Raw genomic sequence first — 19,506 nt, forward strand, 5'->3', positions numbered from 1 at the left:
GAAAGGCGAAGTCAATCCAAAGTGAAAATTCAAGTTAAATTATCCAAAGCTATAGAAACAGATTTTCAAACGCTGAGCCACAATAATAGCAAGGATTAAATACTGTCTTTGTTTGCTGCTTTGTCTGCTCAGGAGTCACAGTTTGGGAGCTGATGACCTTTGGATCCAAGCCTTATGATGGAATTCCTGCAAGTGAAATCTCATCCATCCTGGAGAAAGGAGAGCGCCTTCCACAGCCACCCATCTGCACTATTGATGTCTACATGATCATGGTCAAGTGTGAGTAACTAGGGTAGCCATTCACCACCATGTAGCTGGACCTTGACACACACAGAATGCTGTATTGAGACTGCAAAGGCATTGTTGCTCTTAGCCAAACAGCCAAGGCCTCTGTTCTCTGAAGAAATGTCATCACATTCTTTACACATTCACAAATACCCATTGCAAGCATTATTCAGAAAGCACTTGCTTGACTCATTGAGCAGTGTGACCTGACATTTGCCTATGTTTACAAGCAAATAAATAAAATTGAAGTCTTCTGTAAACTATTACACCAACATACTCCATTCTCTTGAGTTGCTCAATGAAATAGAGTGGCCTTGCAGTTGGAAGCCTGATACCAGAAACTGAATGCTTTTAAATATCTAACAATGAGTAACCTTAGAAGGCTGATAGAATCAACATTTCTGTTTTGGGTTAAACCTTTCAAACAGCAGATTCACAGTAAGCTTCCTGTAGTGTAGCTTTAAATGTTCTACTAGAAATAAGAGGGTGTAATTTGCCTGATACCGTTCTTTCCATTGGAATTATAAGTGCACTGTGCTCTTCAGGCAACATTATAATGTGTAATAAGCATTTGTACCAGAAGGCAGCAGGGACTATGACAGATCCAAGCTCATGTAAATATCCATTCCTTTCTGAACTTTAGAACATAGGGTTCATCTATTTTCACTGCCTCGGTTTGGACTGAAAAAGCTGAGTCCAAAGAGGTCACATGATTTGTCACAGGTCACATAGCAGTCTGGCCTGAAATAGCTTGACATCCTGCTAATGGAAAATAAATGTGAACCCTTAAGAGACCCGAGGGTTTCCAGTCGACAGCTTCCCTCCAGGTTGCTGACTCTAGATTTAGATCGCTGTGTAATCAAAAGCAACAGCATGATTGCCAAAAGTATCCGCCTAAGGAAGGCACTAGCACTGCAAGGTCTTGGGTTTCAGTTTCACCCCCGGCACTGCACGAGATAAGTAAATAAATAAATAGGAAGGCAGGGAGACAGCCAGCTCTGTCACTTGTCTGAAGGATGACTGAGTATAAAGCGCCATAAAGGAACGAGACTGGAGACATTTCCAAGTCCAGGTTCCTTATAACCTTGATGCCTTTCGAATTTGAATCTGGTTTCAAGCTTGAGTAGAAACCAGGGTGCTGAGGATGAATGTGGAATGGAGTCGTGAAGAGCCTGGACACAAAGAAGCAAGTACATCATTATACGACTATGTCATTAAAGCTGGTAACTCAAGATTGCTGATCCTATGCAGAGGTGGGAAAATCAGAGGATTTGTCATTCTGATTCAAAAATACTGTGTTATCATGGTCTTCTTAAACAGTGATCAGTGCTAGTGGAACAGCACCAAAAACTCTATCATGAAAATTAGATTTCTTCATTCATCTGAAATGCTTTCTCTAAGCAGCATTGTCTTGACCATGTCTCCCAGGGTCCTAATAGCTTTGTTTTTCTTCACTTCCTTTCTCAGGCTGGATGATAGATGCAGACAGCCGCCCCAAGTTCCGTGAGCTGATTGTCGAATTCTCCAAAATGGCCAGAGACCCTCAGCGCTACCTTGTCATTCAGGTATCAGGCTAGAGTATGCACATCCATTGGCAAAATCTCTCCAGTGAGCATCACTGGGCCCTGTCCTGTGCCAATATGGCTTCTTCCTTCCGGGGCATGTTACTACATTCTGTGCATTAGAGCAGCCTCAGTTAAGACACTGCTCTGCTTAAGAATTAAGTGGGATTCAATAATGGATACCACCACATCACCCAACTCTTTGGGGTTTGTTTGTTATATATGTGTGTGTGTGTGTGTGTGTGTGTGTGTGTGTGTGTGTGTGTGTGTGTGTTTATTGTAAAGATACTGTACAGAGGGGTTACAGTTACATTAGTAAGGTAAGGAGTACATTTCCTATCAAGCATTGTTACCCCCTCCTTTGTTTCTCCCCTACCATCCCTGCCCTTCCCACCTCCCCAGCTCCTCCCTCCCTACCCCCAAAGTTCTAAAGTTCATTTCCAACATAGTGTCTTGTACATCTCATTGTTACAATGGATCAACTCTTTATAACCATTCTATCTAAACTGTCCTACTGAGACACAGCCTCCCACTTCCCACTCCCGCTCTGCAACAGCGCCTAGCATGGTCATATAGAGAAGCAGGACAGCCTTGAGTGTCTTACTCCATGTCTCCTTGTGCAATCCTGCCCAGCTATCTCCTTACCTAACTTGGAACTGGAAAAAGCAGGTTGCAGGAAAATAATCTATGAGGAGCTTTGCCTAGCACTTGCATACACAGCAAATGCTTTTACTTCTTCCTTTTCTCACTCTTCCCTGAGATGTTTACATTTTCTTTGGGGGCTTTCAGACAATCCAAAGAACTTTTCATGTTTTATTCCAAGGTACCCATAGGTACTGGGAGAAGTAGCTACACTTCAGAGAACTACAGGGTTTGAATTATATGCAACCTCAAACATAAAAGCAAACACATAGATACCTTCTATTTTTTTTTTTGCAGGGAGAGGGGAGTGCTGTCCTAGGACTTGAACGCAGAGCCTGGGCATTATCACTAAGATTTTTTTTCTTTTGTTTTCTTTTCTTTTTGTTGGTCAAGGGCCTTAAACCAGGGCCCTGAGTGCTGTCCCTGAGTTCTTTTTGCTCAAGGCTAGTGCTCCACCACTTTGAGCCACAGCACCACTTCTGGTTTTCTAGTGGTTAGTTGGACACAAGAACTTCATAGACTTTTCTGCCCAGGCTGGCTTTGAACCACAATCCTCAGATCACAGCCTTCTGAGTAGCTAGGTTTACAGGTGTGAGCCACTGGTGCCCAGCTAGGCACCTTCTTGCAATAGATCCTTAATTCAATATTCAGGTGACATACTCCAATAGCAGCTAAAGTCAACCTCTACCCCATAGTAACTGAAGGTAAATATATAGGCACCTTCTTACAATCGATCCTGTACCCCAGTAGTTAGGAATAGGACAGGATACCCATGGCCTTTTCTAATGGTCTCAAAATCTCTGCACCAGGGGGATGAAAGAATGCACCTGCCAAGCCCTACAGACTCCAATTTTTATCGTGCCTTGATGGATGAAGAGGACATGGAAGATGTTGTCGATGCTGATGAGTACCTCATCCCCCAGCAGGGCTTCTTCAATAGCCCGTCTACATCTCGAACTCCTCTTCTAAGTTCTCTGGTACAAAATGTCTCTCTTCTCCTCCTCTTTCCTCTCTCTCTCTCTCCCTTCCCTCCTCCCCCTGCCCAGCTGTGTCTGCCCACTTGAACACATTGAATTGTAGAGAAAATGGCACCCATCTAATATCTCTCATATAGAAAGTAAATATTAATCAAAGGGTAAAGTCAAAATCAGAACCAACAAAATTAAGTGTTGTAATATTTTATTGCAATAACTTGGTTGTAATCTGGTCAGCTTTAACCAGCCCTGTTTTTTCTAATGATTCAAAACAAAAAAAATAAGAAGCATCTTGAAATATTTCCATTCCTTGAGATGCCACCTCTGTCATTCTATGTGAATGGGTGAGAATGTACATGTGTACCATGATGCTTCTGTCTCTTTTTCAGAGTGCAACCAGCAATAACTCCACTGTTGCTTGCATTAATAGAAATGGGGTATGTATGAACACTTAACAAACCAGATTAAATTAACAGCTCAGTATCATGTCTTTATAATTTATGGAAAATACCTATTTTAACCCCAAGAGGATTGACTTTTCTTCCTACATATTCTTTCCCCCAACGTAACTTCCTTGACCTATATCTTAAGGCCAGCCACTCATTATATCATAACACAATATTATTCCAAATAATAACACATGTGGCTATATCAATTTTAAATAAGGAAACTAAAATACAAACAATAAAATACAAAATTCAGTTCCTCACACAATGTGAGATGTTTGGTAACCACATGTGGCATGTGGCTACTGTATTGAAGAAATCAGGTGACAAAACATTTCATCTCTGCAGGACCATCCACTACTGACCAGAGCATTGTTTGCTCTGATAACGGTAGCCCAGTGGCTTGGATGTTACCTGGGGGCTTGTCAGAAATCTACATTCCCAGGCCCAGAAATCACTGAATCTGTGTTTTGTTTGTGGAAATAGTTTCATAGTATAGTCCAGACTAGCCTGATCCCACTTGACTTAGCCATTCACTGCTGAATTACAGGAGGATATGGCCTCACCCAGCATGAATCTGCATATTAATGAGATTAGAGGTGATAGTTGTCTGCAGTGAAGGCTGAGTATCACTGATTAGAATCATGCTCCCTAATTTCCTCCCCAGCAGAGCTGTGCTGTCAAGGAAGACAGCTTCTTGCAGCGGTACAGCTCAGACCCCACTGGTGCCTTGACAGAAGACAACATAGATGACATTTTCCTCCCTGCACCTGGTGAGTAGATTTCTCAGGACATAGTCATAGACCTAAGCTTCCCTGCCCCATCCAGCAGGTTCTGATCTTCTTTCCCTGGGGCCCAAGCTAGTTGTTTCCTGCCAGCTGGTCTAGAGGTAGAGACTATAGCAAACTTCTAGACATGAGTAAGTAATGAGTGAGTACAGAATGGCTAAATATATACATGGTTTTTGTGTTCAGTTCAAATTACAACTGGGTTTGCTTAAGAAATGGATCTATAAGTTTTCTGGAGTTATATATGCATGCATATATACGTGTGACACATACACACTTAAATATAACCTTTTAATTTACAAAAAGTGGAATGTATGAATGTTCAAGAAGTACAAAAAATAACTGGGCTGAGTGTAGTGATATATTCCTATAATCACATCTACTTAGAAGGCAGAGATAGGAGGATCAGGAAAAACATCCTATAAATAACAATTTGGGTGTAGTGATATACACCTATAATCCCAACTTCTTGGGAGGTAGAGGTTAGAGGATCTCTATCTGAGATTAGCTAGGGCAAAAGCGTAACATCTTACATGAAAAACAAAGTATGGTAAAAAAAAAAAAAAAAAAAAAAAAGGGCTGGGGTATGGCTCAAGTTGTAAAGCACTTGTCCAGCAAAGGCAAAGCCCTAAGTATAAACCCCAGTACTGACAAAATAAAAAGAAAGGAAGAGAAAAGGAAGGAGAGAAGGGAAGAAAGGAAGGGAGAAGGAGAGGAGGAAAAGGGAGGAGGAAGGGGAGAAAAGAGGGGAGGAGGAAGGGAGATGGGAGGGGAGAAGGGAGGGAGGGGATTTATTTTTCGGTAATTCCTTGGGCTTCTTTGCCTTTGTCCTGAGTTGCCTCAATGAAGGTATTCACAGGGTTGGCAGGAGCCATGGAATCCTGCCGTGGGATTGCTGGGTAATGCTTTCCTTATTACTTCACCTGTTCTTGCTTTTCAATTTCAGAATACATAAACCAATTCGTTCCCAGAAGACCAGCAGGCTCAGTACAGAACCCTGTCTATCACAACCAACCCCTGCATCCAGCTACCAGCAGGGACCCACACTACCAAAATCCCCATAGCAATGCTGTGGGCAACCCTGAGTATCTCAACACGGCTCAGCCTACCTGTGGCAACAGCATGTTTGACAACCCTGCCCACTGGGCCCAGAAGGGCAACCACCAAATTAGCCTGGACAACCCTGACTACCAGCAGGACTTCTTTCCTAAGGACTCCAAGCTAAATGGCATCTTTAAGGGCCCTACAGCTGAAAATGCAGAGTACCTACGGGTAGCACCACCCAGCAGTGAGTTTATTGGAGCATGACCATGGAGGGTAGTAGCATCAGCCATAAAACTTCCAGACTCTTCAGAGACCCAGGGCCAAGTCATGGCAGCTATTCTACTCTTAAAAGACATGCCTGTGTTAACTCATACCCATGAACTGGTTTTACCATATTAACTTTGATCAGCCTTTCTTTTAGCCCAGAAGTACTCCTTCCCTCTGGGACATTGCAGGTACATTCCTTGGTCTTCAAACTGTGAAGCTCCCACAAAAGAAAGCATCTGGAAAGATGTCCATTTGAGCAGAGGTTATGGTGAGACTATATATATATATATATACATATATATATACATATATGCATATATAGATATATATGTACTGCTTGGAAATAGTTGGGATGTTTAATTGCCATTGTGGACATTGGTTTACTGGGTTCTTCCAAGGCAGAAGAAGCTTGCCTGAAATACTTGCTACACCAAATTATTCCAGGCCCAGTTATAACCAAGGAACATGGACTCCAACTCTTCCAGCCAGCACTTGAATCCACCAGCACTGCTTCAAGATTCTTCCATTGAAAGACAAGCAAAATGTACAAGAAGTCCTGTATTTCTAAGCAGGCCTCATTGGTACTATGTTAAATCATGGCAGGTACTATATATAGGATAAGCCACTTTGTCCCTTCCTGGGCAAAGAAGAAATGAAAGAATTCTCTCTCAGACTGTTTTTTGTATAAATGTGTCCATGGTACTTATTTCCTATTATTTCACCAGTGCTTTCTAATAATTACTGTTAGACTTACTTGTTTCTTTTCCATTCCATTGTCTTGAAGCTTAATATGTTTTCCCTGTGTTGAGGTCATGAAGAAGATAGTAGATCAAGAATAACTAACAGGCTATGTTTTAGCCCTTCAGTGTTCAGACCAGTTGCCCTTAATTAAGACATTTGTAGAAGAACCTGGTTCCAAATTTTAGCCTTGGCTAAACCGTGTCAAGTCCTTTAGGGGCATATATCATGAGACCCACAGAATGAGACTGTTCTTAATTCTTATTTTGCCCATCTATACTCCAAAATTAGTTTGGACCACTCATGGAATTAATCTTCCCTTCATGTCCCTTTAGGAGATTTTGACTTGTAAGGGCATGTGTTTCTCCCTGGTAAGCTACCCCAAAACCTCTCGGTGAGAGCATGCAATAATTTACAGCTCATAGTAGGGCTTTTCTCTGGGTGCCAAGATAAGATACCATTAAGTACAGAAAGGAACTCAAGTGGCAAAAAAGCAAGTAGAATTTGAGGTTGATAAATAATGTTTTCATAACCTCTACAGATATTTCAGGTTTATCATAACGCAACTTCTCTCTCACCGGAGGATCTCATCCTTGTAATCCATTGGTTAAATATTCTTAGTCTATATACATTCTTTCCAGTGTATCAAGGAATAAATCCCTGATTCTGAGATTCTCCCTGGGTAGACAAGGGAGATCTCCAAGGAGGTAACGTTGCCATTAGACCTTTAAAGTAGCAAGGACTTAGCAACAGAGAAATGGAAAGTATGTTCCTAGCCAAAGAAGCCATGATGAGGAAAGAACTGCCGGAGAAATCCATATCAGTCATTCTAACATTGTTCCTTTTGGCCTGGGAACTAGGCTTGTAGCATCCTCCAACTCCCTAAATGTTACCTCCCTCCTGGGAATTTTGGCCTCTCATCTATTTTTAAAAAAATGATTAGTGAGAAGATTAAACAGTATTTTTAGAATCTGAGGTTTCCTGGCCTTGTCAGCAAACCATTTCCATTATCTATTCCCCTTAGAACGTAAAAGAAAAATTGTAGCCATATGTGTCTTCAAAACTAGTAAACGGAATGAGTAACATTCTAGGGAGAGTAGATATAAGTCAAATTATAGCAACAAAATTCTAGTATTTTTGTACTTTGAAGGGCTGTCTCCTACCTAGCATTATAAAACGGCAAATTTTATTCAAGCTTGCTTTTCTTTTCTTGTGTATTCCCATTCTCCTGCACAAAATTTAGTTGTTATGAATCTTAACATTGAGTTTCCCAAAATGTTCTCCTATCTGTGCAGGGAGAAGGGGGTCTGTGGGAGCTGCAAGGCCTCAGTCCCTCTTTAGGGACCACAGTGGCTAAAGTGGGTAGGACAAGAGAGGAGCAGCACAGGGTCCAAAATGTCCATATTATAGCCCTGACTAGTCCAATTTCAAAGCCTGTACAATGTCCTGGGTAGAGATTCCTATATGCCATGAAAAGAACAATTTTCAGTGGCTGGTACACCTGAGACTTGGCTACTAGGAGTTTTCCTGAATTCTCAAAAACACCAATTTATCCTGAAGATGGCAAATAACAGACCTAAGTCTTAGTAAAAATCCTGGTACACTCTGCATTTTCTAAGAAGTTGGAAAACAATCTCTTCCTCTCCCATTTTCCCCCTTGGAATGAGCTATTCCCTCTTAAGACGCAGCTGTTGAAATTGCCAGTAATCTCTACCTTGTATTTCTTTTGATAAGCACACATTTTTATTGTAACATAATGATCTGTTGTATTTCCTTGCCTGGGGGGAGGGGTGCTGTAAAACCTTAACTGAACTGAAATCCCTGCCTCTTTTCCCAACCACACCTGCCATATTAGAGACAAACATCTTTGTACTATTAAAGACACATTCAGAGAGGATTTTTTTTCAATGTAAATCTATTTTTGTAACTTTTTTTCTTGCAGGATATATGTCCTCTTTATGTAGCACTGAACTTTGTAAAGTATATTTTTAGGAAATTCATTTTTCTACTAAAAGAAACCATTTAGAAAGACTGCAATAGAATCAAACTTGGAAATTGACATCTTTGTTTCTAAGAATTAAATTGAAGCAAGGGAATTGCCTTCTCCCTTATGGAAGGTACAGCTTTCTTAGAAAGCTAAGCTAGGTCACTGCCACAGAAAATAGCAGAATCACCATTTTGCTATTGATAGAAAGTAGACAGGAGCACATTAGTTTAATACCAGTATGAGTCAGGCTCTACTGAGTCTGTTTGGGACAATGTCAATGGAAACAGATCACTGCAGAACTCACTTCTAGAAGAATCCAAAGGCATGCCAAACTCTGATCACTTGCCAACATGACCCTTTAAATGTAAGAAAAGCAATAATATAGTACATTGTCGGTTTATATATACTAATCTGACATTAATACAAATTATTTTTATACATATATTTACAATTAATATCAATTTACCAATAGAGACTAGAAGTTTCTGGAAAGCCATAATAATGTTTACCATATTTGAGTTATTCACTATGTTTGTGAAATCCTCCATCAGTCTTACCAAGTATGAGTATAATTAGGCTAAAGAAGAGTTATTTCAATCCTGACTGCATCATAAAATTGCCTAGAGTGGCTTTAGAAACTCTTGAATCACAGTTATGCCAGAAACTGTGTATTCCTTTGTAGAAATGAAGTCTTGACATTTGTACTTTTTAATGATCCTAACTAAGTTCCTTCCAATATTCAGTGAAGGTTGAAAACCCCCAGATTGAACTTGCAGTCAATTCTACAGATGTGAAAACTCCAAACTGCAAAGGAAGTATAAAGCATACCTCTTGCATTTCCTAAGCTCTAAAAATGAATTGGTAAAATGAAGGGATTGAATATTCCTGCTACGGACATACTGACCCATGTTGATGTTCTTTAACCCAGAGGGAAAAACTGACCTATCAGTTATTTACAAAGGGCAGACTTCAAGAAAATTGGATGGACTTTTATGGAAACAAGAATCTATGAAGATTCTTACATTAAGAAACATTTTTATGCGTCTTTCATAAAGTATACTTGGGATGAAAACTGAAACAATTGTAGGGGGTTTCTTCTTCCATGTACATCTGTAAAACCATAGTATGTCCTATGTGGTCTAAGTCTTCTTGGCTTATTATCAGCAGAAATACTAGTAGAACTTCAATCCCTACCACCTGAGGAGAAAACAAGTAGATACATTTAAGATGGGTTTTTTTTCCCTTATTTTTTTTAAAAAACCTACTGACCTAATTTGGCTACAGTATAATCTTGCAGTATGGTGTAATTGCTTGGAAATTAGCACGTCCCTTGCATCTAATGACTGGTATTAAAGAGCAATGATGTAACTGATTAACATCAGATAGTAATAACTTTATGTTAGTAACTTCAAACAATAGCTTTATAGCTTCTATATGTGGTACGTTTTAACCTGTAACGTTTTGCAATGATAAAAACAGTATTTGTACAAATGGAAAGCAAGATTCTCTTTTATATGGTTTCTATTGTTGATCAGAACATGTTGATTGTATATTGAGTATTAAAAAATTACATGTATATTATCATTGTTCTTTCCTTAGTCCCTTATAATAATATTGAACTCTTTGTTAACAATGCAGTGTTCATTTTAGTGATTATTCATATCTCACTGACTGTGTATCTTCTTTCTTAATAACTTTTTCTTATCTACTTATTTACTAGTGGTATTGAGGCTTGAACTTGAGGTCTGATACTACACAATTGCTTTATCACTTGAGCTACCTCAGCAGCCTTTTTGGTTTTTGTTTTTTCAGATAGAGTGTGAGCTTTTGCAAGAGACCACTTTGGACTGTGATCCTCTGGCCTCCACCTCCTAATTAACTGGGCATGCAGGCATGGACCACCACACCTTCTCTACTTTTTCTTGTTTTTCTTTTTTCTTTTCTTTTTTTTTTTTTTGTGGGGGGGGGGGGTCCAGTCATGGGGCCTGAACTCTGGGCCTGGGCGCTGTCCCTCAGCTCTTCAGCTCAAGGCTAGCGCTCTACCACTTGAGCCACAGCGCCACTTCCGGCTTTTTTCTTTTTGCTTATGTGGTGCTGAGGAATCGAACCCAGGGCCTCGAGCATGCAAAGCAAGCACTCTACCACTGAGCCACCTTCCCAGCCCCTCTTGTTTTCCTTATTTGTTTGTTTTGCAGTTTTGAGGGTCAGACTTAGGATTTCTCACATGCCAGGCAAAAGTTCTTCTACCGCTGAAACATATACACCCAACCTTTTTTCCTCACATTTTTATTAGCATCAATTCTCCATATAAGGGCCTTGGATTTTGACAGCGGATCTGTATACACAATATACCGTGATCAGACTCACCCACTCAAATCAGTCGTCTTCATCCTTCCTTCCCTTCCCAAGCCTATCTATCCAAGCTTCATTGTTCCATTTTCACAAATGCACATAAGATATTTTGACCCTATTCACCCTCTTTCACTTTCTCTGTCTGCCCTCCTTATATCCACTAATAGCCACATCGTAGGATCTACATCACCTTTCTGACATTCATTTTTCTCAGTAGATATTAATTGTTCAAAGGAATTTTACTGTGTAATTTCACAGAGGCCTATACAGTACTTTAATCGTATTTACTCACTGGCTTACACTCACTTTCCCCACACCTCTGCCCCCTACTATTCAATAGAACTCAGTGTTTTATCATTTGTTTTGCTTTTGCGCATTTATTTTTTGGTGGTGGGGAGAGGGATTATGCTTAGGATTTTCTAGGATAAAGTTCTACCACTGAAACCTAACCCTTACCTTTTAAAATAAACAAACAACAAACTTTATTTTTAGATCATGTCGAGGGCCACAACAAACCGGAGCAGAAAGTACAAGTAGCTCCCCTATACTTCCTACACCACATAGCCAGCCTCTCTGGTCATCGTACACCCTCTTCACTGTGAGTGGGCTCAGCACCTCATATTCTCTTCACATACCTCTGGTCACCATCACATCATGGTCCTTCCTAGCCTTTCAATTTTGACACAGGTGTAGATAGTCCATGGACACTCAGTTCCTGCACAGAACTACTTCAATGACGAATGAATAAAGGAAAGTTGTCTCAGTTATTCTGGCCAGAAGAGTCAGTTACAAACATTTTTTGGTGGAATAAACAAATCTAACTGATGAAACAAATGACACTCATGAAGAAGAAAGAACAGCTTCCAGAGATGCAGACCTCAGGACCAGGCATTGCCAAGGGCCAAGGTGGGAGAAGATTAAGACAGGAAAGGAGCCACACACTTGCTAGATGGCTAGAAAGCACTCACGGGGCACCTGGGCACTACCAGCAGCTGTCACCACCCCACCCCACCCCGCCCCGCCCCCCTGCTGATGGGTAGTCCACAGTGCTTTCAGCTGCTTTGACTCTGCAGTAGATTCTGACTCCAGAGAATAATGAGGGACCTTCTGGCCCTGGTTTTTCCTCCCCCAGCTGGTCCCCACACAATGCTTTACCTTGTTTCTTTTACATGAGAGAACCCACAGCAGGAAGCTGGGCTCTGCTAGCTCCAACTTACCCCTGAAGGCCTGCAAAGCTGACTCTAATCAATTCCAGAAAAATCACGGCTTTGTTTCTTATGTTATTCATTCTGGATACCATCAGTCGCCTACGTACATGGAGAGTGCTGAGAAGAGGCTGTGATTCCATGTAGAAGGGGTACATCAGGATAACTAGGTCCATGGAGAATAAGCAAATCAGAAACTTCCCAACCTTACCTCTGGGAATAGCATCTACCACAGGGACCATCTGCCTCTCAGCTTCCTGTCCTTCCACTCTACTCACTGCTTCCCTTCCTCCTGAGCCTCTACATTCTGGCCACTAGGAAGGTCCTGGAAGCTTCTGAAGCACAAGTACTAGCACTAAAACCTTTAATTAAAGGCCTGAGCTCCACAGGTAGAAAGGCAAGTTGCAGCAAATGAGATGGACTTTCTGGAACCTGAAATGTGACCTTAAGAGAAGATCAGGACTAATAGTCCCCATTCCTTAACCTCAGGGCAAACTCATTACCACCACAGTCTTGCCCTCACCTCATAATTCTTGCTGAAGTTCGGTGCAACAGGGTTTGAGGTTGAAGGGATTTGTCTCTGGGTCAATAATCTTATAATAGTAGCCGTCTGGGAGAAGAAAAGATTTCCCAAGGGCTAAGGCAGGGCTCAAGTCAAGCATTTGCCTAATAAGCAGGACTAAGTTCAAGCCCCAGTTCTGCAAGGAAGGAAAGAAGGAAGGAAGGAAGGATGGAAGGAAGGAAGGAAGGAAGGAAGGAAGGAAAGAAGGAAGGAAGGAAGGAAGGAAGGAAGGAAGGAAAGAAGGAAGGAAGGAAGGAAGGAAGGAAGGAAGGATTTCCCAAAAAAAGAGTCTAGAAAGGTTGATTGGATTGTTCTACTGTCTTTGCCTTGGTCCAAACTTGGACCACTTGCCTGGTCACAAGTTCTATCAAAACACTTCTATCTCTGCCAAATAGGACTTCTAATACAAATGCACTTATTTGAATTTTAAAAATTAGTATAAATTTTACAAAGGGTTTTGGCTGTGATTGTTATATAGGCATACAATGTACTTGATCAAATTCACTCCATCTATATTATTCTATATTGTTCATTTATATTATTCTTTCTTAACCCTCAAGTTTTAATCAGATTTTTTATTGAAACCAAGTAAAGTGACCCATTCCTACCTGTAATCCCAGCACTTGAAAGCAGAGGCAAGAGGACCTGGAGTTCAAGGTCAGCCTAGTTACATATCAGACCCTGTCTCAAAAAAATAAAAACAGGGGCTGGGAAGGTGGCTCAATGGTAGAGTGCTTGCCTTGCATGCATGAGACCCTGGGTTCAATTTCTCAGAACTACATAAGCAAAAAAGCTGGAAGTGGTGCTGTGGCTCAAGTGGTAGAGTACTAGCCTTGAGCTGAAGAGCTGAGTGAAAGCGCCCAGGCCCAGGGTTCAGGCCCCATGACCAACAAAAAAATAAATAAAAATAAAAATATGCAAGGTTCTGGTGGCTCATGCCTGTAATCCTAGCTATTCAGGAGGCTTAGATGAGAGGATCATGGTTTAAAGCCAGCCCAGGCAGAAAAGTCCATAAGTATCCATCTCCATTTTGCCAACAAAATGCTGGACTAGAGTGTAGCTCAAGTGGTGGAACACCAGCCAAAAGTGAGCAAGCAAGCCAAATGAGAACACTAGGCCTTGAGTTCAAGCCTTGCTAATGGCACACACTAAAAAGTATAAAAGTAAAAGGCATGGGTGGAAAAGCAGTGAACTTACATGAGGAATTCACCCCTCACTCCCCAGTCCTCACAATTAATGAACAGAGTATTGGAAGGAGCCACTGGACAAACAGGCACAATTTATGCATGCATATTCTGTGGTATCCCCAACCTTCTGCTCCCCATAAATGACACTGAGACCCCTGGAAGACACAAATCTTGGGGTGCATAGCCAGTGCCACACCCATAAGTCCTGCTGCAGCCAGATGCCATAGATTCTATTCTGGAAAGTTGCCCTTTTGAGGCCTGTGCCAGGAACATTGCCAGTCCTAGACACATTGTAACATGTTGAGATATGCAGGGAAAGGTACAAATCAGTCATGCAGTGCCTACCCCTATGCTCTCAATGATGGCTCAATTCTGTATCTCAATCCCAGACCTCTGCCTGGGCATAGACGTCTTCACCCTGAAGGTATGAAAAGGCCTAACAATTCTCAGCTCTTTGGGCCAGGAGTCCTCAAATTCCCAGTACCTGAACGTGGCTCACACAGATCCAGGTAGTTGGTTCTGTGTTCTGACTGCTCTTCTTCAGGGAAGGGGGCAGCCCTGCAAAGAAGAGAAGTATCTTCCATGCAGGTTCATCATTGAATGTGGTACTCCCAAAGCAAATGGAAATTGGGAGACCATAGCCTCTAAGGTTAAAGATCTAGCCAGTGTTCTACTGCCTGTCTCTTCTTTCTTTGAACCACTAGTGAAATTAAAGAAATGCAGTGATGCTCTGTCCAAGTGAAAGTGGAGGTGGGGGAGGGGGCAGGGAGCAGCTACTCTCCTCTCTGCTTGGGGCCACTCGTTATACACTATGTCCACAGAAGTTGCTTCTCCCACATTTCCACTTCTCCAGAACCCACTTCTTCAGTCTTTCTCCATTGTATAATCTATCCTTTCCTGAAAATAAGCAGATGTGGCGTGAAAGGCCAACAAGAACATTTTGCATTGCTACAGAGTTTCCTGCCCTTACACTCTCATTGGGCTGACCAATCCCACAAAGGCAAGCTCAAGTAGAAATTGACTTGACACAGGCTCTGGTCATCGAGAACAAAGAAACAGGGCATGTATAGAGCAATTTGGATCAATAACATAGAAAAATTGGAAGGGCTTCCGTAACAATTTAAAGGTATTTTTTAAGAAATTAAATTAATAATCAAAAGAAACAGTAATGTTCACTAGAACCAACTGGTTTTTGAGTATTTTTGTCAAACATTCAAAGAATAGCTAGATTTCATATCAATTGAAGGATTTCAGAACATAGAAAAATGATGGAAAGCTCTACAAAGTTCAGTCTATAAAGTTAGAATAATACTGAAAACAATAGGCCAAAAAGAAAATTAAAGCTGTGTGTATAATTATAGATGTAGAGAGCTGAAATGAAGTACAGAATCATTTATTCCAAAAATTTAAAAATAGTTAGATATAAGGCATTTTGTTTATATACTTGAAGAAATCAAATACTTACCAGGTGTAGTGGTACACACCCATAAACCTTAGCTATTTAAGAGACAGAAATAAGAGGGCCAAAGTCAAAGTCTAGCCTGGGCAAAAGCAAAAACAATCTTATCAGAAAAACAAACTACAAAGCAGAAGAATAGGGGCACGGATCATGTGGTAGAACACTTACCTAATGAAAAAAAAAAAAAAAAACAGAAGCACACACAAACATAGAGATAAATCATCCTGTGAAGAGGCAAGCTAATTTTGACTCACGATGTTGGGAAGTTCCAATGATGACACATTTGCCCCATTGTTGTACCTGTGGGGAAACAGTGGCAGCACATCATGAGAAAAGTGCTTGGCAGACCAGAACCATTAACCTCACAGCCAGGAAGCAAAAAAGAGAACAATGAAAAGACCAGAGCTCAACAATCCCCTTTAAAGATCTCCCCAATAGACTAAAGACCTCCCAGGAAGACTCACTTCTTACAGTTTCACCACATCCCAATAGTGCCATCCTAGGAACCAAGTCTTTAATATGTGGAGCTTTCAGGTATACTTTAGCTCTAAGCTACGGCAACAAGGAAAGACATATCATTAAATATGATGTATTTGTATTGCTACAGTATAGTCAGCACAAACCATGACCCATGCTGATGGGCAAAATCTGCCAGCAAGCTGATTATATATATCAAATTTATTTAGAACACAGAAACACATTTATGTGCTTTCTGTGGCTGTGTTTGCAGTACAATGGCAGAGTTGAGTAATTGCAACAGAGATCCTATGACCTACAAAGCCAAATATATCTATCTGGACTTTTATTTCTAAAGGTTTGCCAACTTGAAGACAATTGGCTGAAAATGTATTAAAATAAATTGAAAATCAGTAGGACAGCAGTGTATAAATATAACCATTCACTTTCCTATAATCCATCAATCACAAGCCAGACAACAAAATGAGAGAGATAATTCCACTCAAAATTGCTACTAAAATGAAAAAATGGTATGAATAAATTAAATATGCAAGAATAAAATGGAAACAACTGAAAATTGTTGAGGCATAAAAAGTAATTAAAAGATATATCACATTCATGGGCATAGGGATATTATAAAGAGCCCAATTGTCTCTAAATTCAGTGCTATTCAAATGAAAATGTTAATGGTTATTGTGGGGAATATGAGATTTAGAACTTCAAACACAGAACAGAAAATGTATCAGAGTAGCCAGAAACTTTTGGAAACGATTCAATAATAGCAGCAATGATATAACAATACAGCTTAAACTATAAAAATGAAAGCAGTATAATGCTAGCATAGTCATGAAAAATAATCACTAGGAAAAATTTAGAAATTTGGAAATAGGCAATGTGTGCATGGAAATGTAGTACATGTTAAATATAATATTTCCAGATACTGAGGAACGAAAGTGTACTCAATAAATGGTTTTGGAGAAGATTTCCAAACACTGGAAATAGACTAAGAATAGACTAAAAGCCTATTTCATACCATATTCAATAACAAATTCAGATGGATCTAAACATAGAAAAAATATTGGACAGAATGCATGAGCATATTTTTAAACCTTAAAATGGAAATTCAAATGAATAACACAGAACCTTAATGGCATAAAGGAAAAAAATGGTTGGCAACATAGCCACCTAAATTTTTATGTTTTACAGATATACTAAATAAACATTATATTCTGAGAGATAGAGAAGCTTTGAGGTATATCAGCAATTAATATCCAAAATATAGCAAATTCCAATGAAGGTAAAATCAAAGTTTATACACATCACTAAAAAATTTACAGTGTATGAATGGGCAATTTATGGAAAATTTATAAATAATACTTTATAGATTTGTGTTCAACCTCACACAAGAAAATGTCACTCAAAAACAAAGTGATAATCCCTTTTTCTACAAATTTTTGTGACAACAAAATGAAAGAGGTAATTCCATTCAAAATTGCTACTAAAATGAAAAAATGGTATGAATAAATATTCAAGAATAAAATGTAACCAATTGAAAATTTACAAACTTTTGGGAGGACAGCTACAATTTTAAATGGATATATTGTTTGGTAAGGAAAGCTCATTATAGAAATAAACTATACTAAAATATTCAGGTGACTAAAAATGAATAAAATGTCAACTAAAATTGATATACACTTTACATAATGGTGGGGGAGGAGAACATTTTAATGTTCAACAGAATGGAACCAGACATAGTGACATATGCCTGAAATTTCAGTAACTGAAGAGGTTAGGATGGAATATTGTGAGTTCAAGTCCAGCTAGGGTTACAGAATGACACCCTGTCTCAACAACAAAAAAAAAAAAAATGAAGGGAGAGTTTTTAAATTTTTTGTTATTATAAACATGATGTACAGAATGGTCACAATTACATAAGTCAGGTAAAGAGTTCATTTCTTTCTGAACAAAGTCAACCCTTCCCTAGCTCTCTCCCAGTTTTTCTCTCCCATCCCCAGTCACAATTATATAGTTTATTTTCAACATAGTGTCTAGTGAATACCACTGCTATATTTGTTCCCCCTTTGTCCCTCCATTTCTGTGGCCCACATCTTCCTCCACCTTACCCTCCCAAATACAGATAAATAAGACAAAAAGAAAAGAAAAGAAAGCACCAAAGAAACAAAACCCTCTTGTTTCCATTTCCTGGAGTTCATTTCGGTAAGTATTATTTTGTATGATCAGAAGAACTCAGCATTGTGCCTGTATGTTCTTCCTCTAAGAGTATCCTCCTTTGGTCTCACTGTGTGTGGAGTCGAGGGGAGATTTTTTTTAATCATTAGATTTCTCACTGGTGGAATAGAAGCATTTCCACAGAACAAATTACCAACAGCATCCTACTTGAAACCACTGACCAGGGACTAGGGGAGTTCCTGCATCATGTTTCTGTTAATTACTTTTGCCAAGACCACTGCACTCATTTCTTCATCCCTCCATTGTGTAAGGTGACTCCTGCTTCTCTATGCTTCTAGTTTTTCATAAATGTTGCAGTACTTTTACATAATCTCTTCATACTTTTTCCAATGTGCTATAACTTGTGCGTGGAAATACCTATCTTTAAAAATAATAATAATATAGGGCTGGGAAGGTGGCTCAGTGGTAGAGCGCTTGCCTTGCATGCGTGAGGCCTTGGGTTCGATTCTCAGCACCACATAAGCAAAAAGGAAAAAGCCGGAAGTGGCGCTGTGGCTCAAGTGGTAGAGCGCTAGCCTTGAGCTGAAGAGCTGAGGGACAGCGCCCAGGCCCAGAGTTCAAGGCCCCACAACCAGACCCCCCCAATAAAAATAATAATAATAATAATTTAGTGCACCAGTGGCTCACACTTGCAATCCTAACTACTCAAAAGGCTGAACTCTCAGGATCGCAGTTCAGAGCCAGTGCAGACAGGGAAAGTCCATGTGATTCTTATATCTAATTAACTACCCAAAAATGTGGAGCTGTGGCTCAAGCAGTAGAGCACTAGCCTTGAGCAAAAAAAAGTACTGGAACAGACTGTAGGCCAAATGGGCATCTGCTGCATGCGTGCACATTCACGTGCATGTACAACACACACACACACACACACACACACACAAAGTATTACCAAGTTGTTAGTTCACTATGGGGCTTTTCTTGCTCTTTTTTCTCAGCAATATACCTTGGAGGTTTCTCTCTCATAAAACTTTTTTTTCTCATAAAACTCTTGCTCATTCTTTTTAAATATTAGATAATATTCCTTGATAAGGCCATAACTTACTTACTTCCTTGATGGATCCTTGATAACTTATTTCCAGTCTTCCATTGCTAGAAATAATTTTGTGAAAAATTACTGTTGTATGTACTTCTACAAAGGCGTTCTTGAGAGTGCCACAATGAGGGCTTGACTTGACAAATGGTATGGAGATGTAATTTAACCAGAGACTGTCAGATTGTCAGGATGAAAGGAGACTCATTTCTTCTCATCCTCACCTATTCTTAACATTATCAATTATTTTAATTAGTGCTAATTCAATGGTG

The 19,506-nt window shown here is 40.0% G+C and overlaps 1 protein-coding gene across 2 annotated transcripts in view; it reads left to right on the forward strand.

The window, feature by feature from the left end:
- Positions 1 to 6,282, forward strand: part of Egfr (epidermal growth factor receptor) — a 196,746-nt gene extending 190,464 nt beyond the window's left edge. Inside the window, exons 23-28 of one of the 2 annotated variants that reach the window (XM_042685070.1) lie at positions 133 to 279; positions 1,753 to 1,850; positions 3,299 to 3,466; positions 3,853 to 3,900; positions 4,577 to 4,682; positions 5,644 to 6,282. In XM_042685070.1, coding sequence (XP_042541004.1) covers positions 133 to 279; positions 1,753 to 1,850; positions 3,299 to 3,466; positions 3,853 to 3,900; positions 4,577 to 4,682; positions 5,644 to 6,005 — 929 coding nt within the window. In that variant the 3' untranslated portion in view covers positions 6,006 to 6,282. The remainder of the gene's footprint in view (positions 1 to 132; positions 280 to 1,752; positions 1,851 to 3,298; positions 3,467 to 3,852; positions 3,901 to 4,576; positions 4,683 to 5,643) is intronic. The other variant, XM_042685071.1, reaches the window with a different exon arrangement.
- Positions 6,283 to 19,506: the final 13,224 nt, after the last annotated feature.

The sequence above is a fragment of the Dipodomys spectabilis genome, unplaced genomic scaffold, assembly GCF_019054845.1.
Source record: "Dipodomys spectabilis isolate Male_0828 unplaced genomic scaffold, ASM1905484v1 ptg000092l, whole genome shotgun sequence".
In the NCBI taxonomy this organism is placed as follows: Eukaryota; Metazoa; Chordata; class Mammalia; order Rodentia; family Heteromyidae; genus Dipodomys; species Dipodomys spectabilis.